Source organism: Antrostomus carolinensis, unplaced genomic scaffold (genome assembly GCF_000700745.2).
Source record: "Antrostomus carolinensis isolate BGI_N321 unplaced genomic scaffold, ASM70074v2 scaffold10797, whole genome shotgun sequence".
In the NCBI taxonomy this organism is placed as follows: Eukaryota; Metazoa; Chordata; class Aves; order Caprimulgiformes; family Caprimulgidae; genus Antrostomus; species Antrostomus carolinensis.
This window is the reverse complement of record NW_010326642.1, coordinates 38,369-63,446: the sequence shown is the minus strand read 5'-3', so window position 1 is coordinate 63,446 and position 25,078 is coordinate 38,369. Positions and strand designations below refer to the sequence as shown.

The window sequence follows — 25,078 nt, the reverse complement described above, 5'->3', positions numbered from 1 at the left end:
TGAGAGAAAACCATGCTGCTTGAGGAAGAAGAGATATAAACTGACAATCAGGTACATCAGGCAACATGTCTCGGCCACAAGGAAGAAAGCAAGAGAACCACAAAATAGTAAGACATTTTTGTAATATGTGGTTTAAATTGTGCATGGAGTAAGAATAAGCTATTATTGTATTGATGTGTTTTATACAGTCGTATTTCTGAATAGCCTGAGGGTACTGAAAGGATGGGGCTGAGTCTGCCAGTATGAGAACAGAGGTGCTGGCAGCATTTATGGGTACAGTGGGACCCCCTTGTGAGCTGCCAACAAGCTGCCAGGTATTAAGCAGTGACATAAAAAAGCCTGCCTGCAGGACTTGGAGTCTGACTCTGAGCAGTAATACTAAGATTTGCTCTAGGAGCCTTCATACCTCTCCAGCTACCTTGGCTATGACATGGAATGATTTTCAGACAGTCCTGCCCTCAACATGAATCTCGAGGCCAAGATTCTATTCTTGTCTTGGAGAAAAGAAGCTGCACCGGCCACATCTCTACCCCATGAACAGTTACAGGAAGAGATGGTTCATCTGGGGCTGCAGTATGCCTGCTACCCACTGTGTGCCTCCTGCATAGCAGACCACGTCCTCCTTTGGGGGTGATGTTGCGTGAGCAGAGGTCCTTCTTCATCCTCCTAATTTTGCATTTTCTCTATGCGCAGGGAGCGCACCATCACAGGATCTCAACAACTGGCTTTAAGGCCAAAATCTGATTCTTGGGGAAACAATGGTAAAACTGTAACTGTTGTCTTTGAATGTTGCCTTTGACCATTGATCACATAGCACAGAAGTAGACTGAGTAGAAGTTATATAGACCAAAACTTCCTTCTTTTTCTGAACTTCATGTTAATATTCTCCTAAAGCTCCAGCAGTGGTTTTATATATACTGCATGCAAGATTTATCCAAGAGGCCTTCTTAAACTCCTTGGTCAGAAAAAGCAGTATTTTTTGGCATTAAAGTTACCAGTTATGCTTCTTATTCTCTGGCAGTGGTGTCTAAATATGAAAAATTCAGTTTCCTCAGACTCTCTATCTGTGGTTGAAAATTTATAACTGTTTAGGAATATTTTACCGCAAGTCCAAACAACCAAAGTGCCATAATGTGGAAATAAGGCCACAGTGGTTTAAAAAACCCAGTAATAGTATTGTGTCTTGAAGATAATATATTTGCATCTAAAAGTATAATTATGACTCACGTATCTATGTATACATATATATTACAAACTGAAGAGAGAGCAAGTTGCTGGTAAAGAAAAGACAATGTTGTGTCAATTTTTGAGAAGGGGACAGTGGTCTCCACCAAAAAAGAAATAGAAGAATATAATATAATTAAAGTTCTAATTAAAGTTAATATACATAAGTTTATGGAAAAAAGTACTCCAATGGATTGCAAGAGTGGCTGATAAATACAATTATATTGATACAGTATGCTTAAGTTTCTCTAAGGTATTTGCCTTATTACAACACAGCCTTTTTGCTGAGACTAGAACAATACAGAACCTGTATGATGTCCATTTGCTCCACTAAAAACTTGTTAACAAGAACTTGGCAGTGTGCAACATTGTAAAAAGGAGTTATCACCAAGACGAGTTTAGAAAATAGTTCCATACTACTTAAGATTTTTGAACAGTGACTTGTTAAAATAGGAACATTGATTGAACTCCAAGATTTTGTGTTCAGTTCTGGGCCCCACAGTTCAGGAAGGACAGGGAACTACTTGAAAGAGTCCAGCGCAGAGCCACAAAGATGATTAAGGGAGTGGAGCATCTCCCTTATGAGGAAAGGCTGAGGGAGCTGGGTCTCTTTAGCTTGGAGAAGAGGAGACTGAGGGGAGACCTAATTAATGTTTACAAATATGTTAAGGGTGAATGTCAGGAGGATGGAGCCAGGCTCTTCTCAGTGATGTCCAACAGTAGGACAAGGGGCAATAGATACAAGCTGGAGCATAGGAGGTTCCATGTAAACATAAGGAAAAACTTTTTCACTCTGAGAGTGACAGAGCACTGGAGCAGACTGCCCAGAGAGGTTGTGGCATCTCCTTCTCTGGAGATGTTCAAAACCTGCCTGGATGCCTTCCTGTGTGATCTCATTTAGGTGTTCCTGCTCAGGCAGGGGGGTGGGGCTAGAAGATCTTTCGTTGTCCCTTCCAATCCTTAACATTCTGTGAAACACAAAGAGGTTTTTCCACCAAGCCATTCTTCCTTTCCTTGTGTGATTTGTTCTATTTTTTCATTGGTATTCACTATTATTTTTCCACAGACTATAAACAAAAAGCACCTCTAGTCTGCCCACATGCCACAGGCCTGTGGCATTTCCTTTAGTTAATTCCTGTCCAAGAAGTTTAGTGAGAGTCAACCTAGTCTCTGGCCCAAAGGCCAGCTGCTACTCCTGCTAAATGCAGTCAGTTCTGCAGTGCCATGGAGGTGATCTGGCAGGGCAGGGAGCAAAGAAAACTTTCCTCCAGGCTGGTGCACAGCTGGAGATCCCAGACTAATGCTTGTGACAGGATCTGTGCAGAGATACGCCTTTGACCTCTTCAATTGCTCTCCGTGCTCCTTGGGCAGGTGGCTGTTATCCTCACCTGTCCCCTTCATCCTGCTCATGCGGTGGAGCCATACCAACCACATCTTCTGTATTAAGATAAAGAAATAGTGTCACAATGAGATTGTCCAGGCATTTGGAGAGCTAGTATTGACAGTGATTCGAGTTACTTGTGAAGACTGATAAAGAAGGAGAAATGTCAATGGGGACTGATTATTTTCTACTCTGCTTGTTGTTATTCTTTACACTTGTGCTGCAGTATAGTATTTTTTATAATTCTGAGGTTATTTTATCTACTTTTTATTTTTTTTTTGAAAGCAGCTGATGATCTGAATCAGATCAACCATACCTTTTTGAAGCTACCAGAATTTCAGTTGTTCCTGTTATTCCTATTGTAAAAGGACTTATAGCTCATCACCTCAATTAAAATTCCTGTAACTAAACACTTGTCATTAATCTTGGATGGTATTTGACAGCATTTATCAATCCACCATACATATGTGCTGTTCTAGGATGCAAGAATGTACCGGATGAAAGTAGCTGTATCCCAGTAAATGGTATTTCTGACAAGCAAAATCCTTACAGAGACTCAAGTGATGATCAAGTTAGGCTCTGTCACACTTGAATCGTGGATTTCAGTGGTTATATGTCCATGGACAAAAATTTATTGATTAATGTAAATGTTACTTGTACTGGCTTTTAATACAGTAGTAGCTCAAAAATGTGGAAAAGTTTGATTCTAGTTTGCTTCCTTTTTTATTTTCACCTTTTCTGGCAGAGCAGAGAACTTTTGGTACTCACATATGGGGCTTTGGTAGCCCAGCTGTGCAAGGACTATGAAAAAGATGAAGATGTCAACACCTGTTTAGATAGAATGTAAGTACTGCTTTAATTGTTCAGCTTTTTTGATAATGCTATTTGTCCACCTATATGTTGCCTTTCAGCTTTAAGTCTGTTATCTTACGAGTCCCAGCACTCTGTCTAGGGTTAGAGAGATCATGGCGATAAAGTTCAATATTCTGTCAACAGAAATAATGCTAATTTGTGAATTAAGATCAACAATTAGATTTTGACTTCTCGGAAGAAAAGTGTCAGGATTGTTTTGATAGCTTACACTTGTTCTTTGCTGGTCCTTTGTTAAGCTAATTAATAACATAAATTTCTAAATTTTATCTCCTATATCCAAGTATTCAATTTCAACTTCCATGTTAACTCTCCTCTTCTATTTCTTTGTACCCATGTTGTTTCAAACTAGACAAACTTTTTGTTTCTCGCAGATATTTTCTAGTTAACATGCATTTCTGTGTTCACTGTTGATGAGGCTTTCCTATTGCTCCCCCTTATCTGGCTGCACTGTGGTTTTTTGACTTGGAGAGCTCAGAAGTAGTCACAATTCCAGGTTGTAAGGATTTGGCTTAGGTGACTCAGTAAACAGGCAGCCTCCTTTTGTAGTCAGTCACTTCTCTGAGGGTGTAATTCAGGTGTTGGGCTCTAAATTGTCCCCTGTGGGGTGGCTCTCATACCCTCTTCCTGAGTTAGGGGCAGACAGGCCTCTCACCTTTAAAAGACCATACAGCAATGAGTGAGATAATACAAATGATCAACGAGGAACTGGTTTTTACATGGATAACCTTTTTGCAAAATGAAACCCCTATGTTTATAGCATCCTGTCATCCTGACTGAGATTCCTAGGCATTATCACAGTAAAAATAATATTGCAGAAAATCAGCAAGAAACTATTTTTGAGCAGGTTAACAAGAAAATATACTAAGGTCTTCAGCAGAAGAGTAAGGCTTGTGTTTTCAGGCAAAATGGACATGCAAAATGGATTTACAATAATCACTGTGGACAGAATACCTGACCACTTTACTATTAATCTGAAAGTTTGCAAACAAGCTATAGTCCAATACCTATCAATGGAAGTGAGTATAAAAGTAATTAATTGGAAAAAAGAATAGTAGTTTGTTAGTAAACTAAGAAGAGACAACGTCTCTCAGATATTTATTTTATATTAATCTCTCATTCAGCTCTGACGAAAACCATACATTTCAAAAATACACAGGCTTCTTTCTGATGCTATGGTAGAAATTACTAAAGGGTAGTTTTGGAAGATGTGGAGACCTATTTTGCTCCTGATGTTTTTATTATTATAGCTATTTCTATAAAATCTTTTTGATTTTGTCTTGATAAAGACTTGATAAAATAATGACAGGTTTCATTAAAGCAATATGACCATCTTTACTTCTGTGAAGATGAAAACAGCCCAGCTTGAGGAAGAAACCTTATAGATTAGTAAACCTGTGACAGTTGGAGACAGGATTCTTAGCTCTCTCTCTATATATATATGTACATATATAATCTGTAGTGAGACGGGTGTTTTTCACTGTACAGTTGCCAAATTGATTTGACTTTGCAAATCTAAGGCATAAAGGTTGTAAAGGATCTAAGTAGTGTTGCACATCACCAGTACATACCTTGCTAACTGCTGATGACATATTTACCAATGTTATTGGTATTTATACTTAGGCAATAAATAAATATTTCATTGTTTTCTGATGCGTGACATACTGCAATTTTAAACTTCACGCTGCCAAAACCTCTTTTTGGTCTTGTCATCACATTAGACATAAGATCACTTTTTGGCTTCTTGTCAAAGACACAATATAAAATCAGTAAGAAACTCCATCAAGTTCAAGCTACTTCACTGAGGGTGTAGGGCCTCTGGCAGGCAGAGACTGGCAACATCCACATAAACAGAAACAAAAAATTCCCTAAAAACATTTCTGAGTTGAGTTCACATTTGTACCAATCTCTTTCTCTTCTTCAAAAAATGCTTGGAGGCATAGCTGTTTTGCACACTATGTAGTTTCTACCTTTGTTAATATGTGCAAACAAGGAATGAATATTTGTTTTATAAAAAATTCCATTGACTTCCTTTTTTATTTAATTTCTCTGAAATGGTAGTGTTTTAAATACAAAATGAAGGTGGTGGTGTACTGAAACTGTATATTAACTAGCAACTTTTGGATTCTTTCTGCAACTAGTAGCTGAAGGGAGAGAACACGCTAGAAAAAATGGTAAAGAGGGAATTGTGGAGGAAGAACAAAAAATCAAGTGAAGAGATAAGAGGTTAAAGTGAAAGAGGTCAGGTGTGAATTAATTTCTGGTGGGCTTTCCTGGCACCTGAATTCTGCAATGCGGGTGCCCAGGAATTGCTGAACTCCATACCAGCCCAGGGGTGAATGCTGTGATCTGAAGGTGCAGTTGCTTTGTTCTCCTTGACAGAGACAGTGAGATGAACTCTGGGGATCACAAAAGAATGGAGAAAATCCTGTGCTATATTACCCTATTTTTAGTGACAAGGCGTTATTAATCAGGTGTATTATTTGTATATTATCTATCTATTATTTGTATGTTATACTAATATATCTAATATTTATTCATATGTGTAAATATAAATGTATGTATAGACAATGTGTATATAAACAACATATATATATAGATAGATAGATATATAGAGATAGATATAGATATATATAGATAGATAGATATATCTATATCTATCTACATCCTTGCCAGGAGTATTGTGCTTAAAGGAGTATGATTCCTTAAATGACTACATGAACTACAATACCACTGTGCTGCAAAATGTGGTAGAAATAAGAATCTAGACCAGAAAATTCTGTTGTCCTCAAAGCCATTCATTTAGGAACATGTAGCTGTTTTGCTGAGAAAAGTGAGAAAACACAGACAGATTAGGGAGATGGTAGGTGGAAAGAAGTTCCTGATTTTGAATGTTAACTTCCTTTGTTTTCTCCTTAGGGGATATGGCATTGGCATAAGGCTGATTGATGATTTTTTAGCTCATTCAGCTGTGAAAAAGTGTCGCAGTTATTCTGAAACCGCAGATATGATTGCCCAGGTAAATAAGACTTACATTCTCTAGAGCTTCATCAGCTTCAATGTTCTTAGCTTTTCCCTCCTGCTCTGTCAGTTTGCTCCAGAACAGCTACCTACATTTTCTGCTACATCATGACTGGCTTATCAAAAAACACTCATCTCCACAATCACATCCATGCTTCCATTGGGTGAAATACAGCCTTTTCCTTATCTACAACTTCATACCAACTAGTACCTCACAGAGGCTGGCCTTGAAAGAAGGCATCAGTTTCTACCTCTGTAGCATAGTGCTACATCCGGCTGGGAAAACAACATGTGATGTTTAGTGAGCTAAGAATTTTACAGATGCTCTTGGTAAACCCACAGTGGTAAGTTTATCACAAAGAATTGTCAGAACCACGCGATTGGTTCACATGGGTGATAGTTTTATATCTGAGTTGAGGATAGAGAAGACAAAATGGGATACCACCTGGGAGAGACTGCCAACCCCTGACCTAAACCAAACTTAAAGTCAGTTCCTAAGCTGAAATTAAAATTATTCTGTTGCTAGTAGCCTATGAGGCATTTTGCCATTAGAAAAATTAAAAAGTTTATTTTTGTTTGCTGCAGCTTAAACTGATTTCTTCTACTCTTGCCAGAGAATGCAGCAAGCAACAAAAAATGATCCAGTTTTAACAAACTTCAAATCGTATATTCTCTCACTTCTTATCTTTTTCTAAGAGCATAAGCCTTAGCCATCTCATACAGGTCTTAAACTTTGATATTCTTACTCCTGCCATCTGAATCTCCTCATGTGAATCTGCATCATTATTTTAGATGTTTTTTAACCTTAAAATGGTAATATTAGGTATAGGCTACAGGATTTTCTGCAAAAGGAAGACTTGATGGTAGCAGAGAAGGACTGTAAGAAAGGAAAATGAGAGGAACATTTTCCTCACTACCCACAAATCTAATAATAAAATCATTCTTTGATGGGATTTTCCCTTTTATTGAGTAGTCTTTAACACTACTGTCAGACAAGAAAGATGTAGGAGGAAATTTAGTGGCCATACACAGGTTTCTAAAGATGTGTTTTTGCTCCCATGGGCAAGTTAGATTTCCTGGGGAAGCTCAAAGGGAAATCCATAGGACATCCAGCCACTTTAGACTCCTGGGTCACTGTAAAGGAGATGGTAGTTCATAGATACTGAGTTAGCTCAGACTAATACCTGATTAGGTCATGGTAAATAATCCATTTTATCCTTTATGATTTTCAGCTATGAAGTGCTGCCAGCGAAGACTTGCCTGGCCTTTCCCAGTGGCAAAAATTAACCACTTTATAACAAAGAACTGTTTGCTAGGTAGTTGTTTGTTTTAAGAGGAGAGATCAGTGCATCAGTTAATTGAACTGAGATTTATTTCCTTTGTCTCATTTTAGTAAAGAAAAATATGCCTGGCCTACTTTTTGATTGCTTGAGAATTACCAGCAGCATCAGCTAAATGTGAGCATTATGTTTAACTGCTGGCTGCAGAACTGGGAAGCAGCAGGCTTTCTGTACAGTGAACTAAGGCACCAGGATATGCTGGTTATACAGGACTGTCTTAGTTCAAAGTGTATGTTGTCAGGTGATGTGAGATCCTGCTGACATTAACTATGTCAGAAATACCTACTTTACATCTAACTGAAATGGAGGGACAGAATTTATGTCATCATTCCAAAATGCTTGTCATAGAGGAACTGATGGCTGTCACAGAAGTGGAGAAAGGACTTCTTTGCATTGGCTGTTGCTGGTAGGGCTATAAAGTGAACATGTGCACAACACACACGTACACCATGACCTGCCAAAGTTTAAACCAGAAGCAGGTGACATTACTAAAAGCCAACCAGATCCCATTAGCTTAGAAAAAAGTGGAAACTGAATTTCTTCCTGAAGTGTCTCAAATCAGGATGATGCATAAAAAAACTCCTCCTTTAGGAGGAGCTGAGCTGGGGTGGAGGATCCATTGCAGACAGTGAGGGCAGCTAAATGAAAACCATGAGACAAGCAGCATTTCAATCACTGTATTAAAATACACTATCTCATTAAAATAATTATACCAGGCTGCAAAATGGTGTTTTTGTTCACTTTTATGTTCTTCTTCAGGTGGTATTTGTACTTTATTTTCTCTGGGTTTTCACATATATGCCAGATACCTGAGGTTTTTGGGTCTTATTCCTCATGGTTCCCTTATTTACAAATGCTTTAGTACAGTTCAACCATCATTCTTAAGTACAAGGGATTCAACAATAAAATACAGGAGAGAAATTACCCATCAAAGTAAGGAAAAAGACACTATTTCTCTGCAGGCTGTACTTCAAAAGAGACTTACTGAGAGAAATAAAATTACTTGGAAAGATTGGAACAATCTTTAAAGCACACAGTCTCTTGAGAACTCTATTTTTAGCAAACTAAAAGAGGAGTTCTGTAGTGGGAGTATAACCTTTCTGAGACAAAATGTGATATGGAAAGTATTTTCACATTTCTTTGGCAAAATATTTTAAAAATAGTCTTCAAGCACATTTGTCTGAGGCACATATCAATGAAACATATGTAAAATGACCCAGCAAGTAACTGCAAATACGATGTTAAAGTTATCAGTTCAGAATTACACAGCTGTTTACATGATCTCTTTAACTCATCAGCAGTAGTGTTCTCAGCCAGGGGAAAGTGCTTAAATACTTGACAGCACTAACTCTTCTGAGTTACAAATCTGTTTGAAGATGACTGTATAGAGTAAAACCAGTTAAAAGTTAAAGTAATTAAGGCAGTTAAGCAGTTCAAATAGTTAGAGCCAAATGTCTTGTAAACATAGCTGTTATCCTGCAGTCTGTTGGAAAGCAAAGGAGAAGTCTGTAAGATCCGGCTGTGGATGTTCCCTGTGGAAATGGAAAGAGATGAAGCAAAGGAAAAAACGTAAAATGAGGAGTACAAAGCCAGCTTGCCATATTAAGAAATAAACACTGGAGGAAAGGTGCACCTAAGGCAGTGAGTGAGGGCTTACAGCTTCAACCACTGGTTCAGACTGCAAAGCCTGGGATTTACTGCTAGCTTATACTGGACTGGAGAAGGGCCAAAAAGTTTTGATGGCAAGCCAAAGTGAGTCCTTCTACACTGAGTTCCCATGGTCCTCACTGACTTCTCGTGTTGTTGCTGTGATTTTGCACGGTTACAGTCGGGATTGAATAAAAAAAGATAAAACAGGCCATGTAAAAGTAGGCTTTCTGCTTCCTGGCAAATTGGGACAAGAAAATGGAAACCAATTGAGGAATGGTATTAAGAACAAAGCTCAGCTGGAGCAGTGATGTCCAAGATTGGATTCAGAATTTGGATCTGAGTACAACTGAGGGTTACTTTTGAAGTGAGGATGATAATTTTGCTCTATAATCCTACGAAATCAAATTTTTGCTTCAATTCTCCCTCACAAGACCTTGACATCACTGATCTGATCAAAAGAGATGCAAAAAATAAACAGCTTCTTGTTTTAAATCTAATCCTAGAACCACGTTGCCATCTATAGCACAGTGTCACCGTGCCCCGGGAGGTGTCTGTGTGTGCTACAGGTGGGAGCAGCCGGCCCATACCCTCTGGTTCACAGTGAGCTGGTGCTGGCTCACAGGCTCCATAGCTGTGTTAATACAGTGCTTTCCCCAAGGATATGTCCCTTGCTGAAAAGCAGTGACTCCAGAGATGGACTTTATTATGGAAGATCAATACTCCATGAATGCAACAAACTTGCCCCTGCAGCTGCTCATAAAGAGGCCCTTAGGGACCACCAGGGCTGGGGTAATCTAACCTTGTCACCCCCAAGCCCAGAGTTGTAGGATGAGATGTGATTCCCCTTCCCATGGGAGGTTCTGCCACACAAGGTCACCCCCAAGCCCAGAGTTGTAGGACAAGATGTGATTCCCCTTCCCATGGGAGATTCTGCCACACAAGGTCCCTCTATATTGGCATATGGCCAGTTTGAACGTCTGACAGAAGCTGGCAGAATTTACAAAGCTGGTAAATGTTGCTTTTCAGATCTCAGCAGTGAGAGTTAAATGCATACAGCAGGCTGCTGTGCTAAAAGGTAGACAATAAACTGAAAAATGAAGTGCTGCACTGTAAAAAGTAAAGCGAAGTTTGTGAGTACATGGAATCAGCAACAGATGGCAAGACCTTTAAAGCATCTTGTTCTTCCCAAACACTGACTGTGGAAAAATACGAAGAATGAAAAGTATGCTAGCAAAAATGTTATTATGGCTGCCTTTCCCCTTCTAAGCAGATTAATTCTGGTCCTTCATTAATCCTGTTATTATGTCATCTGAAATTATGGTTTCATTTTTTTTTAACAGTCTGTATTGTCACTTACTTTGCAACATTGCTTACACATAGAGTGTTTTTTAGTGAAAAGTCCCCAGTAGTATATAAAGGGACTGATAATTTAGTGGCCTCCTAGTAATTCTAGACTGTATTTTAGCATTTATCAAAATGTTAAGGAATTTTATTCTTGCTGCTTGAGACATATAGGATGCTGGTTGAGACTTTGAAAAAGGGCAGTGGTACGTTTTTAATTCTGACTGCATAGATTTCTTGTTTGACATTAAGCAATATATACTCCCATAGAGCTGAAGTAACATTTTCAAAAGTTTTTGGTTTATATGGGTGTCATTTTGATGGTGAATCTATGTACATGTCTAAATAGATACTCTTTTTTCTTCCATTTCTTATAGATAGAAATGAGACAGATTTATGGATGCAACTTTCAAAACTGCTCATTTATTTTACTTTCCTGTCTTTTAGAGATACAAAGAAAGATTGAAAAGACTTTTTTTTATCCTCTGAGAAGTTATGTATGATAGTTTTAAAGGAATTTCTGTCCAGTCATAGCCTGGTTTAAAAAAATGTTCATATCTATTAATTGAATTACTTATTATGTACTTAAATTATTTTTTCTGCTGAGACTTTTTTTACAATTTTCACTTTATAGCTTTTCAGTTTTGCCTTAATTTGGTATTCCATTGCAAACCAGCTACAGGTTTTGCATTCCATGCAAGTTCTCTTTTACACAGGAAATTTTAACAATAGAATTTGGACAGATCCGTCATACCATAATGCCAAGTACAGCTAAACTGTACTAAATTGAAAGCATATGAGGGCCTAGCACAGTCAACTAGTCTTCATTCTTGTAACAAAGATTTGAAGTTTGATAGAGCAGCAGATGTGTAGTGGAAGGAGTGTTGAGAGAATTTAAATGGGAAAATGGAGTTCTCACAGAGGAGAAGAAATAGTTAGTTGAGGGACAAAGCACAGAGAATTGAGTGGGAGTTTCTTGTTTGTCCACTCAAATTTTGATGGACATCAGAGTTAAAGCAAAATTTAAATTTTCCAAGAGAAATTGCTGTTGGTTTTGTTTGTTTGTTTGTTTTTTTCTCAGTTTGTTTTGGGTAGTGTTGACAATAGTCTTTGCCTCTTTCTGAGCTGCCTTGGTAGCTGTTAAACTGTAATTCAGGGACAGTGTTGATGCAAAACTACTTTTGGGATAGCTGCTTGAAGGGCAGAGTTAAATTTGCCAAAACCAGATTCCATTTGAAAACATAGGGTCAAAATGGATTTTATTTTTGTCTGTTTTTATAGAAGTATTCCAGCATCCACATGGCAATTGCATCAATTCACAGGCATTTTAAGACAATTCAGTTAGAGCAGCACAGCACTGGGAACGAGGGTTGGTGACAAACTTGGGCTCCTACAAGCCACATGTTGCAGCACTAAGTGTTCAGTAGCTGCTCTCGGAGCTGGAGACACTCCCAACACAAGTTACCTGTGGATGTGAAGCAGGGTAAGGATGAGGAGAGGAGAGTGCACCTCGAGTTTGCCCCTCCACAATAAAGGAGAAGACCAGGCTGAGAAACACTTCTGTTTCAGATGGTCCTGGCTACTCTGGTGCAGAGCTTTAAGGTTTCTCCTGAGGAAAAAGAGGGTACCAAAAGCCCAAAGTGGGATCCCTCTGTCTTCTTACCTTTCCCTCTGCCAACTATGCTTTTTGCTTCTGAATCCCAGCTCTTATATCACAGTGGGGACCTCATCCTTACATCGGCCCACTTGTTTTCCATGTTCCTTGATCAGCTCACTAACCTACTTAGTGTCCTCCCCTTTGCTTCTCTACTTGCTTTGGCTTTCTGTGGTACCAGTGAGGAAGGAGGTAGAAAGATGGCCTTGGGAAAGGAAATTTGGCCCTTGGAAGTGGAGACATCCTGTTAGGTGGTGCCTCCTCTCCGCTTGCATGTAAGGAGAAGGTGAGATGGGTCTGGGCAGTAGATGTTGGGGCATCTTCCATAAAGAAAGATAAAAGCAGACAAATAGGAAGGGACATGTACCCTGGAATTAGGTAGTTGCTATATCAGGAGAAGAGCCCAGGGAGAAAAATGCATATGCACCAGACTTGGTGTCAGACGTGCCTGCTGTTGTGACTTTCATTTTGGCAGTGTTGCCTCTGTGCTTTCAGCTGCAGCAGGTACGTTTAGGCTTTATAACATGTTCTAGGTCTGCTGCAAAGTGGGTCAGCTGGGATAAAAAACTTTAAAACATTTGCTCAAAGACCACAAGTTCTTCAAAACACACAGAGAAAATTCTAATCAGACAGCAGAATTAGCTCTTGGATTTTATTTTTTATAAGAGTAATGGTCTGTAAATGCAGGTGTTTTTTTCTGCTGAAAAAGTGCAATGAGTATGAGAGCAGCTGGGCAGAGTGCCCTGGTTTGTTGATAAGAGCCTGATTCAAGCAGAGCAAAATGCGATTCTTTGCAGACTCGGGGAGACTGGCACTAAAATGCTGCATAAAAGCCTGCCCAGTCACCCCAGGGAAAGAAACTTGGCAGAAACATTGTTCTCCTTTTACATAGCATTTGCAAGGACTTTGGATACTCTGTGTGAGAGCCATGTGGTGAATTCCAAGTGGGTGAGATAAAGCATAGATCTCTGGGGTGAAATGCATTTGTCAGAAGCACTGTTTGTGCTATCACCTCACCTGCGCTGCCTGCCCATTCCCCTTGCTCCAGTCACTAAGTTTTCAAAGATATTCAGGAACGTGAAAATCAGCCTGCTGCAAAAATATTTTCTTGTCTTAAAATGTGAAATTTCCTTCCAGGCCCTCTGTTGTACACAGGCTGTAGGCCCAGTACAAATAATATTACATATCTCTACAGGCTGCACCCACTGCCCGAAACCCACTCAGAACAGGAGCTTTATACCCATACAAAGAGAAATTCTCAGTGGGAGAAGATAATACCAAGCACTCTACAGAGGCAAAATATCAGTGATGCATTTTCATTATTGTAGCAAAGCACTAACAACAACTCATTAGGTTTCAAAGTAGCATGTTGTTTTTTAAGAAAAACACAAAAATACCAAGCCATTTGGTAATTTCGAGTTCTTAGTACCCTACACTTCAGCTGTAAGATTTGTCAAAAAAAATTACCTGGCACCTCACTGCCAATGGATGACACTGCCCCATGTCCCAAGCAAATGTCTCAGGGACTAGAAGACCAGGGCTCATCACTGTGATCATCCGTGGCGTTCTAGGTGAACAGGAGTCCCCAGACACCGAGATGCCTTGAGTGACCACTGGTGCCTCAAAACAATGCTGTACCTGCAAATGGCCTGGAAATTACCTGAAAGCAAAACTTTTACTTCCTGTGGGCTGTCAGAAAGCCACACACATCTTCTATCATTATTTCCACACCTTTTAAATGGTGTTACTTTATGATAGTCTCTTGATTTACATAGGATAAACATGCTGGATTGCCTTTGACATAGGATATTGTTAAAACCCTCTTGTAGAAGTCATTATTTATCTCTTTTTGCTGTCAGCTCTTCAACTGAAGCCAGCAACATTAGTAGAGTGTTAACCCCAGGTGCCATGGAGGACTGCAGCATTTTTGCTGATGTAGGGAAAGAATTTCATTCCATCCTCTTGGAGCAAGTTTGTAACTGGAAGGGAGCGTGATGAAGAAGAAAGAGGCCATTGTGAAAAAGTATAGAGGTGAAACCAGCTGGAAGTATCTTATATTAGCAACATATAAAAAAGCTGAAAATATATTTGATCTATGGTATTTCTCTTCTGTCTGCTAAGTCCAGCATTGTCTCTCCTTCCTCGTTGATGTTTTTCTGGCCTTCTTCAACTAGCCTGTGAATTGTGCTATAATGCTGTTTGCTATTGCTGAAAGAGTAGAGCTGGGAAGCATCTTCCCATGCCTGAAAAGCCGGCAGGGGAATCGCTTCTGGTTCCTTGTTCTCAAAAAAGCACTTCAGGTTTCGCTCACTCAGCTTGGTGGCATACAGCTCGAAAATCTGCTCCAGTTGCTCTTTCTCCTTCTCTGTGTACACCCTCCAGAACTTCAGCTGAAGGTGGCTGACTTTTGACTGGCAGCTGGCACAGCAGGTGGTTAGCAGGGAGATAAGAGCTGTAGTAACTATCACACACCAGCCTAAAATCTGGGAAAACAAAAGAAATTAGTTTCAGGTGAAAAAGACCCAAGAGAAAATGCTACTTAAATCCAGAGTGTCCAACAGAGTGACCACACTTTATAGAGAGGGCCTACCACTCCTGTTGGGGCTCTACTGCAGATGTCTCATCCCAGTTTGCATCCAGTGCCTGGCATTAATGTTAATGGGGCATCCTTATGGGGACCAAAGGGAAGCAGAAGATGTCAGGCTTGAGGCTTCTCAGTAGCACTCATTTTGATGTCTCTTTCTCAGGAAGGCAATTTTTACAGAGGAAGGTAAAACTCTCAATAAGCTTATAGTAGATGGCTTATAGTAGATCCTGGCTGCCCTCACCTTCTGCTTTAAAATGGAGGGAACTCAGGTAACAACAGCTGAAGAGACATGCCCAGCACAACGGCAATTCAGGTTCAAGGACAGATGATCTCAAATCAGACCTCAGCTACAAGACTGCGTATGAATAAAAATCTAAGAGAGGTCTAAATTATCAATCAAATAATGTTATGGCTGAATAGTGCTAGATACAGAAAACAGAGCAGACCTGAGAGCAGGAGTGGTGTCTGGGTAATTCAGAGAGGATATTGATGAGAGTTTATTGCAAAACCATAACCATCTGACATGCAGTGTATTGGAATTGCTCACTGAATTCTGTCACACAAAGGGAAGAGTGCACAGGGAGAATAAGATATCGCAATCACTAGATGGTGAATGGTTTTCTATTTCCTGAAAGCATTAAATAAAATCAGCCAGCAAAAATTAGGATTAAGACGCGATTCTCTATTGTGATGAACTACAAAAGCAAAAAAGGTAAGTAACTTTTATCCCAAATCAATCAATCTTTTAAACTCTGACTATATTTAGATTGCTGTTTTCAGACTTCTTTTTAATTTAAAAAAAAACCCAAAACAACAGCTAGGACTGTTTTAGCATTAATTAGCTAACAAGAATGTAAAAGATAGTCTTAAATTTAAAAAGCTTTCCCCAAATTCTTTTACCAGGCAGTTCACTGAAATCTAAGCTGTTCTTGTGAACTTTTTTTGACTTTGATGAATCAGACCTTTGTAGTGGATAATAATTTTTATGCCAAAACTGGTTTAAAACTATCTTATTGGACAATCCTATGAGAATGCTGGGAGAAGAGGGCATGAGACAGAAGAAATAGCGTGTGCATTGGCAGGTCTGTGTCAGCACTAGAATAGAGCCCAGTTCATCTACACACTGATTAGAAAGAGTTGCTATATTTTTAGAGAACATTTTGTTTTTGCTGAAGTATGCTTTTCCAGCATCATTCAACTTTTTTTGCAGCAACTTTAGCAAAATTACATTAGGAACATCGTATGCTTTTCCAGCATCATTCAACTTTTTTTTGTAGCAACTTTAGAGTTTGACAAAATTACATTAGGAACATACTAAAGGAAAGAGCTTCTTCCAGGATTAGAGTAAGGGCAGAGAATAGAAAAATGTGCTTGAAATTGTTATTGTGGGATGCTCTGCTTTAAGGAGAGCAGAAGTGTGAACGCAACTATTTCACGCCTAGTGCCACTGGCCTAGCCAGCAGTTTTACTCACCTACTCTACTGCAATTTGTAACATTTGCAAAAAAACCAAACTTGTTTTCAAACAGTGGAACAAATAATCTAAGTTTCAGAAACCCACATGAACTGAAACTGATTTCTTGTGCTTTAATGGTGATGATATGGAAAGCTGCACCCTTTCTCATTTGAATTCTTGCACTGATGTTAAAAAAAAAACCTGGCAATAAGAATTATTTTTAGCTGAGAAAATATAGGAAGCTTCCTACGTGCAACTGAGAAGCTTGACAAACAATTTCTCTCAGGGACTGGTATGGAAGAATAGCTTCACCTTCTTTTATTTTTCCAGTCACTTTGTACTGACCGATGATTTCTATGGGTATTTGAGAAACTGCTCTTTTTTGCAGCTTTTCACTTTCTTGCAGCTTGGAGAATGAACCCATGTATTCTCATGCTATAAACTGAATCACTGTTTTTTCATTATTTCCTATACATGCAACTTAAAGTCTTAAGCACTATTTGTTGTTTCCTTCAAAAGTCTCAAATAAATTGCCTTGTCTGCAGTGCAGGATTTGTCTGCATTCCACTCCTATTTGAATCAGGACTTGAAAATAAAACTGGCTCTTGGGGAGGAAATGGTTCCATATGGATACAATTATCTGAGAAAGACTTTCTGGCTCCAGAGAGTGTTTTTCCTTCCTACCGACAGTCATCTTTCCTTTGTTTTCTGTAGCCTTTTTTTTCTTTTTTTTTTCCTTTGTTTTGATTTTTTGTCTCTGAATTTATTTACATTATAAGGCAGTGAGCAGAACTGTATCATATGAATATAGTAAAATGTAATACAATCTCAGCTTTGCATGTTCTGCTTTTTTTATTTTAGTGTTTCTTCCTTCTTTCTACCAAGCAGGGCAAAAAACATGCTCTCATCTGGTATCATGAACATGAGGAATGCAAACAGAAAAGTAGGCAGTCACAAATCTTATTTTCCAGTATTTTTCTACAGTTAGTGACCTAAGATTTCATTACAGTATCATAATGGTATAAAATAGGAGAGCGTAGTATGGATTTTTTAATAGGGCAGAACCCTTTAATGGGGCAACATCTGTTAATTCAGCCTCCTAAACAATCCAGTATTTTTTTCTCTTTAGAGCAGTCTTCATTCAGGAAGAAAGCTGAAAGTTATCCAGTTTTATTGATCCTGCCATCAGTGGGACCGCCCCCCATTCCCCTCCAGGAAGTATGTCACAGCTCAAACTGAACGAAAAGGTGGATTGATTGTATTTGGTAAGGCTGCATCATGCCAAAACTTTTTTTACATGAAGCTAACAATTTTATCTTAATGTCTGACATCAGGATCTTCCACAGATAAACCCCAGTGGCAGTACAAACTGTTTAATGCTCTTTATTGATTTTTCTTACCTGGGACTGTGCTTGAAGAGTTCGTTTCAGTTCATCACTCTCTGAAAAGGGCATGGAGCTTTTGTCACAGGCTACCTTGTGTAGCTCTTCAAAGCACTTTGCAGATTTGCTGTGGCAAACTGCATGTAAGTAGGCAGGATTTTTCAAGCCACTCATGGCACATTCGTAAAAAGTCCCGTTGAGCAAAGCCACAGAAAGCCACATCACTGGGGCTACCAGAGCGTTTAGAGTGATTTGTCCAAAGACGTAAAAGAAACGGCAGGTATTTCCTCTGGGGAATATTTTTCTGGGATTCACCCAGCAGCCTGTAAAGAGTTTCCAGGTCTTGCTGTTCAAGAAATATCCAATAACTAGCAAAACAAAAGCTGGGGAGAAGAGAAATACCAAACCATACCTGAAGTTTTCATTGCTGCAGGGGCATCTGAAAGCAACAAGAGAAAACACACGTTCACCTCCCATTGTCAGCAGCGCCATAAAACTGTAACCTAGAGCAGTTTTCTGGTTCATAAAAAATTTCAGGATTGTTTGGAAACCATCCATGTTTGATACTCACTACAGAGGTAAAATTAAAGACACTTTTATCTTCAGTTGTAGCAGTCTGTAGTGGTGTAGCAGGGGAGAGCTCTCCAGAGGAGGAACAGCCTGCTGCTAGCCTGCCTGCCTGCCTGCGCACTGTCTAGATAATGCCGTGATGTCACTGTCTGGAGAAACGCGCTCACAGGGGACCCTCCACTAGCAGAGCAGATGTTGTACATTTACAGTAACGTTCATTGGTAGTAGAAGGAAAGCTAGTAATGCTCTATTTAATCAAATCATTTTGCAGTCTTGGCAGTCTTATTCTTGGTGGTTTTTGTTTTTTTTTTTTTGTGACTGCAGATGGAGATCAAAGTAAAAACACACACTCACCTGTTGCAGGAGTTCTTGAGTTGTGATTATCAAAGTTGCCGGCAATGTAGTGAAGAACCTAATATAGATGCTAATGGTCCCAAGGGAGTGTGACACAACTGAAAGCAGACAGGCAATAACAGTAAAACCACTTTGTATGGGGTTGTAAATGTAGGAACATCAAAGACAGAATAAGCAGCTTTCTGTGGTACTTTCCCTGAAGTATCACATAGCTCCAGATTTGTGTTTCTGGCTCAAGCTGATCACAAAAGAGACAAATCTAGTTTGATTTCCAGCCTGTCTCACTCTTCCCCCTATTTTCCTGGGTAAAGATGGCCTACAGGATACTACATCCTAAAGTTTATCCTCTGGTTTGCACAGAACAGATTGATGCAGCAGAATGTCACCCTTTTGCAGGTTGCTTTCAAGATGTACCTTGGGGTCACCCCTAGTGTGAGCTGCAGTAGTGCAGCAGGAAACGAATTCTCCTTGATCCTGGACAAAAACCCACTAGTGGACTTTGTGGAGGAGCTACCAGCAGAAAGAGCATCACTTTGCTACTGTAACCTCCTCTGTGGCGTGATTCGAGGTGCCTTGGAAATGGTGAGGAAGTACACATCTGTTTTCTCCATTCTTTATTAATATGCAGAGGCACAGGAAAACAAAACCACTTGCTCAGATAAAGGAAGGAAATTTAGTACTGTTTAATCTATTTCTCAGATTGTCTATTTCTAAATCAAGGAGGGCCAGACTGATCTTGAGGTAGAGAAGCACACAGGTTGGCTCACTTCCACACTGTCACTGGTTGGCTCCTTGGAGGCTGACTCAGCTGCAGAAGCCAGGTGGGACCAGGGAGCCAGCTAAGAAGTAATGTGGAGAGCCAGGAGGGCATGGAATCATAGAATGGTTTGGGTTAAAGATCATCTATTTCCAACCCCACTGCCATGGGCAGGGGCACCTTCCACTAGAGCAGGTTGTTCAAAGCCTCAAAGCACGCTGGACTCCTCCACTGCTCCTTGAGCCCATCTTACTTTCCTGCATAGGTGTAACCAGTAATAGCCATCCCTGTTTCTTTCCAAATACATGAAGATAAATAATGTTCTCACAGCACCTGCTGAAAGGGAGAACAGAGTGTGGATGAGTATAATGTTAAAACCAAAGCATCAGAAGTGTGTCAGATGTCGTTCCAAATTTTGCCCTTAAATTTAAGACTTTTTCAAAAGAATACACAAAGGGCATCATTTGAAAGCCACTGAGTTGTAGGGCTTCTGTAGCATTTTCTGGAAGGCAACTTTTGAGCTGCTTTATGTTTCTGTCAATACCTAATTTGTCGTATGTTTCAAGAAAACAAAAGCTGTACAAATGTTATGTATGCATGCCAGTCTCAGAATTATAGTATCTGATATAAGACTAATTAACAAAAGTATCATATCCTAAGTATTAGTATGTGACCAGGAAATTTTGTGATCAAGTCCACAATTTTGGTTCTCAGAAGAAAGCAAAGCATTGGAATGAAGGGTAGTGTATTATACAAATTCCAGTGTATATAAACTTCCTTTTTATTAACTTTGTTGGGAAAGATATTTTACAACAATCTAGGAATCTATTTTTTATGAAACCTGAGAAAGGGGGTCCCCTTGTGGTAAGAGAGAAAAAGCTTGTTATACTGGAGAAGGGAAAAATGGCATTTCTTTGCTTAACTGATCAGACCTGATTCTCTCTAGGTTCACTTAGCAGCAGAAGTTACCTTCCTCCAGGACAGGCTGAAGGGCGATGCTGTGACAGAAATAGGAATTACGTTTTTAAGGAAGGCTGAAGACAGAAAGCACAAAAGAAATAAATGAAAGAAATATTGTGAGAAACCCTTGCTGAGGGATATTTTGGCACCTTTTGTTTCTGAAGAAGACATGCAGGGTAAAAATGGCTTCCCTGAGGCAACTATACCAGTCATATATTTGAAAGTTGTAGAGAGCTGGGCAGCGAACAGGAGGGGCGGAGCAGGGTGAGAGCAATGTTAATCGTTGTGACACAAATGTCAATGTAAAAGGTGACAATGGCCTGCCCTTCCTTCTCTAATAACCATGCTCTCAAGCTCAATGAAAGTTTTATCTCAGTATTTAGTGCATGCTGTATGCAAAATATTCATTTGGACACCACCTGTTTTCAGCTAAACATGACCACCTTCTCCCATTTTGTTTGTTGGTAATGTTTCAAAGCATGGTTGCTAAGAAGTGCTTTATTTCCTGGGCTGTTTGTAGTTAGGAATAATTAATTCATTTGCTGTCACTTTTGTATGCAGTTTCTCCCTACTAGGTGTCTGTTTTGATGTGTAATGGTTGCCATTCATTGTCCTCCACTCCAGACATCCTGCCCCCTTTGAAACCAGAGAGGGATGTGGCTTCACTGATGGCAGGAGGTGGTTCCTTATGGCTCTTTCAGGCCCCAAATGTGGTTTTGCTGGCATGCCTGCTCTGCATCGTGCATACATCAGGGTGCAGCACTCTGACAACCGCAGCAATGCTTGTGTTGCTTCAAGCTGTGGGCCTTTTCATGTCAGTCTTCTCTTCAAGAGCACTGATCTTACAACCACACTGAACAAAGCATGGTGTATTTAACGTGTAGTCACTGTGGATCTGTATTTCACCTAAGGAAACTTGAATAAAAATTCAGAGATTGCCACACAACTAGTTTGCTGGTCATTGTGTCTGTACTTACCTGACCTTCATCACAGGCCGTTGAACATCTACTTGGCAGTGGACTTCTGTTACCACAACATGTCTGAGAAGTACAGAAATAGCAGCCACCTGAGTTATAGGAAAGGTTTAATGTTGTGAAGTGTAACACAAGATATATGGGTAAGAGTGGGACAAAAACCCAGGTCCCAACTCCCAGTGCAGTACCTCACCTACAAGCCAGCTCACCTCCTTCTCTCCAAGGCATTCCTTTTAAACTGAAATACAAACCCTCAATTCAATTCAGTGAAGCCCAGAGTTAACTGTGATCTGTACCCTCCTCTGCTGTTTTTCCCTCAGCCTGGTTACCTCTTAATCCTGCTAAGTGAGGGCCACCTCTTACCTTGGCGACAGTAGGGCTCACTCCCACCAGAGCTACATACAATCCTCACGATATTCTTTCTCTCTTCATTTATATTAACAGTTATGTACAGTGGTGGCATAGTGTAACAGAGCTTTAAGAGAACAATTTTGTACAGAACAGAAATTAAACTATTCATTAGCCAGCCTTGGGTTCAGCCCAACTACTGTTAGCCGCTACATACAAGGTAACAACCTGTTAAAACCAGTAACAAGTTTCCCTCCTTTTTTTTTTTTTTTTTTTTTTTTTCCAGTCAGGGCTGAAAGGTCTTGTGGGGTTGTCCTGATTTCACTGCCTGTGCAGGAGCCCTTTGTGGGGTTTTTGTTGGTTATGCCCAGCTGGCAGACATGGACATGTGGTGACTTTGGCTGACCACAAAAAGATTCCTTACAAGGCAATGGCCATTTTTCCTTTTTCCAGAAACATGCTATCAACCAAGTATTATCATATTTTTATTATTATATTGAAAGTTAATAACTTATACTGTCCTTGTTTTGTAAAATACAATTCTCTTGCTTAAACCTCTGTTGCATTGGACTTATCTATGAAAACAGACTGCCATCATTGCCAGCAAACTTGAAGATAGGTATTGCAGTCCCATTTAAAGCCTTTGCTCACTGATTTTAATTAGACGTGCCAGCTCTGTGTCTTCCCTGGAAAGCCAAGGCAGCTTTGGCAATGAGACTGTGGCATCTGTGATCATGAGTAGGAAGTGGCAAAAGCCCACCCAGATGCATTTGAGGATTAACACAAATTCTGAGGGTGTTTTCACTGCAGCTTCTCATCAGGAAATGAAATAAGGCGTGGCTTGTTCCTGGAAGCTTTCAGTCTATCCTGAAGTATTTTATTATATCTCAAAGGTAAAGCCTGTCCCCACTGCATCAAGGAATGTTTTGGCACTGACCGAAGTGGGGCCAGGACATTGTTTCCTTCCCATTTACGACATTCCAGAGTATATTTATCTTTCTCTAGACATCAATGAACAAATAAACTCTTCAATATAAGAGGTAAAATGGATCATTTTTAATGGAACTGTGCTTCCTAGAGGCACAGATAATAAACTGGACCCTGGTTACTCTATTATCATCAAGTTTCTTGGAAGAAAAAGAGCACCGAGCAAGTCCGTGACTCCATGACAAAATGAAGGCTTTAAAAATTATTTTCTACACACAGAATTAGATCTCGTTTTCCCTTTGTGTGTTATATTTTCAGTTTATAATAAGAATGAAGCTTCCAAGGTAGTTATATTCAGATAGTTAAAATAGGCTCTTCCCTTCCTTCTTCCTTGAAAAATGACAGAAACAAAACACTTAATGGGATTCCTCTCTGTCTGAATTGTTTCCAAGCTAGAGTTTACTGTCTAGAAAGAGAAGATTTCAGGGCAGAGTGAAAGAACAGCCTGGATCAAACAATTTGATGCACCTCGCTAAAATCCTCTCTAAAAAAAGCCAAGAAAAACTGAACTTTATTATTCTTAATCTGAGAATCATAGAATGGTTTGGGTTGGAAGGGACCTTAAAGATCATCTAGTTCCAACCCCCCTGCCATCAGCAGGGACACATTCTACTGGATCAGGTTGCTCAAAGCCTCATCCAGCCTGGCCTTGAACACTTCCAGGGAGGAGCATCTACAACTTCCTTGGACCATCTGTGTCTGACCACCCTCACAGTAAAGAATTTCTTCCTAATATCTAATCTAAACCCACCCTCTCCCAGTTTAAACCCCTTACCCCTTGTTCTGTCACTACCTGCCTTTGTAAAAAGTCCCTCCCCAGACTACCTTAGGCCCCTTCAGGCACTGGAAGGTAGCTAGAAGGTCTCCCTCGAGCCTTCTCTTCTCCCGGCTGAACAGCCCCAACTCTCTCAGCCTGTCCTCATAGGAGAGATGCTCCAGCCCTCTGATCATCCTTGTGGCTCTCCTCTGGATTCTTCACTCAAAACTAGTATCTTTGTTTGTTATAACTAGATGTTCTTTGATAAGGATGTTATTATTTGCTGCTATGGATTACGGATTTATAATGTCCTTAAGTATGTAGCTTTGCTATAAATGTTTTTTAATATAAGCTTCACCTATACTGCCATGTTACGCATAAGTTCAGCTCCTCAAGACATGCTAATTTGCACTTAGATTCCATTCTGGATCAAGTTAAATAGTGTACATGGCAGGGACATCCAATTGTAGCTTAGGTACTGATGCCAGGGCCAAAACTCTACATGTAATATCATATATTTTAAAAACCCCATAATAAGGATGTATTTTTCAGAAAAAAATAGAAAAAATATAAATGGAATATAAACAGGAAGTTTGTTGTTGGCATGTTTTCCCTGCAGCATTCAAATGCCTATTTTTTTTCCATTAAAGAGCTTTACAATTACAGGAAATGACAGTAGAGCTAATTAAGACTTGCTGCAAAAGGTGATCAAGATCAGGCAGTGGTAAAGAAAATTCATCACCATGGAAGTTTTTAGTTTCACTGTTATTGCCTAAAGCTGCTGAGGACATAGCGGTAAAATGGCTGGAATCTTTTTGCTTATCTATTCCAACTGATAAGCAGCTGAAGTCATTCTGATGGACTCATTTGTTATGCACAGGTAGCTCCAAAACACTAATCACTTCCCAGATTTTAAAAGATACGGTCCTTGCCTTCAGAAACTAATTGACTGAAAGTAAATACTTCAGTCGAGAACTTGCTAATCTCCACTGAATTGGAAACTAAGCCAAATTTCTGATCAAAACTTCAATTCCTTTTTGTCTCTTTGACACTACAAGATGCAAATTTTGGTATTGTCACTTCAGCTGCCAAATCCCCTTAAGGTGTTTGGTAATAATTTATCGTAGAATCATAGAATGGTTTGGGTTGCAAGGGACCTTAAAGATCATCTAGTTCCAACCTCCGATTTGACATAGTACATGCTGACATCCTTGTGGATGCTTATTATTTTGCACATGTGATTCTTCTTAAGGAAAAATGACATATGAAAACTCCCATCGTGACAGATGTATTTATTTAAATGTACTTAAGCAAAAGTAATGAAATATTTTAAAACAAATCTGTTGAGGGTTACAAGTATCAGCTTTTACATACAATTCACATGGCTTTCAATAAGGGCACAGGATAACATTCTTCATATATCAGTAAGGTTAGAAGACTGCCAGTGTTGCAAGGGATTTGTTTCC

General features: G+C 39.6%; 2 protein-coding genes across 2 annotated transcripts; one reads left to right on the top strand and one right to left on the bottom strand.

The window, feature by feature from the left end:
* Positions 1-65: 65 nt before the first annotated feature.
* TRAPPC3L (trafficking protein particle complex subunit 3L) lies at positions 66-20,652 on the top strand. The gene is made up of 5 exons (XM_010171647.1): positions 66-107; positions 3,351-3,448; positions 6,395-6,494; positions 19,226-19,411; positions 20,533-20,652. Exons 1-5 carry the CDS (start codon positions 66-68, stop codon positions 20,650-20,652), a joined length of 546 nt encoding a protein of 181 aa, XP_010169949.1.
* On the bottom strand, positions 14,463-18,608 carry CALHM5 (calcium homeostasis modulator family member 5). The gene is made up of 2 exons (XM_010171646.2): positions 17,924-18,608; positions 14,463-14,964 (listed from the first exon to the last, which is right to left on the bottom strand). The coding sequence occupies exons 1-2, from the start codon at positions 18,461-18,463 to the stop codon at positions 14,575-14,577; spliced, it is 930 nt and encodes a 309-aa protein (XP_010169948.1). The 5' UTR covers positions 18,464-18,608; the 3' UTR covers positions 14,463-14,574.
* Positions 20,653-25,078: the final 4,426 nt, after the last annotated feature.

What these genes read in the sequence shown, in the direction of transcription:
- TRAPPC3L (XM_010171647.1), top strand. Translation starts at nt 66, where the DNA reads ATGTCTCGGCCACAAGGAAGAAAGCAAGAGAACCACAAAATA. An exon ending in AACACCTGTTTAGATAGAAT is followed by an intron (nt 3,449 to 6,394) that starts GTAAGTACTGCT and finishes TTTTCTCCTTAG; the next exon opens with GGGATATGGCATTGGCATAA. An exon ending in CCGCAGATATGATTGCCCAG is followed by an intron (nt 6,495 to 19,225) that starts GTAAATAAGACT and finishes ACCCTTTTGCAG; the next exon opens with GTTGCTTTCAAGATGTACCT.
- CALHM5 (XM_010171646.2), bottom strand. Translation starts at nt 18,463, where the DNA reads ATGGATGGTTTCCAAACAATCCTGAAATTTTTTATGAACCAGAAAACT. An exon ending in CTCTTCAAGCACAGTCCCAG is followed by an intron (nt 14,965 to 17,923) that starts GTAAGAAAAATC and finishes TTGTTTTCCCAG; the next exon opens with ATTTTAGGCTGGTGTGTGAT.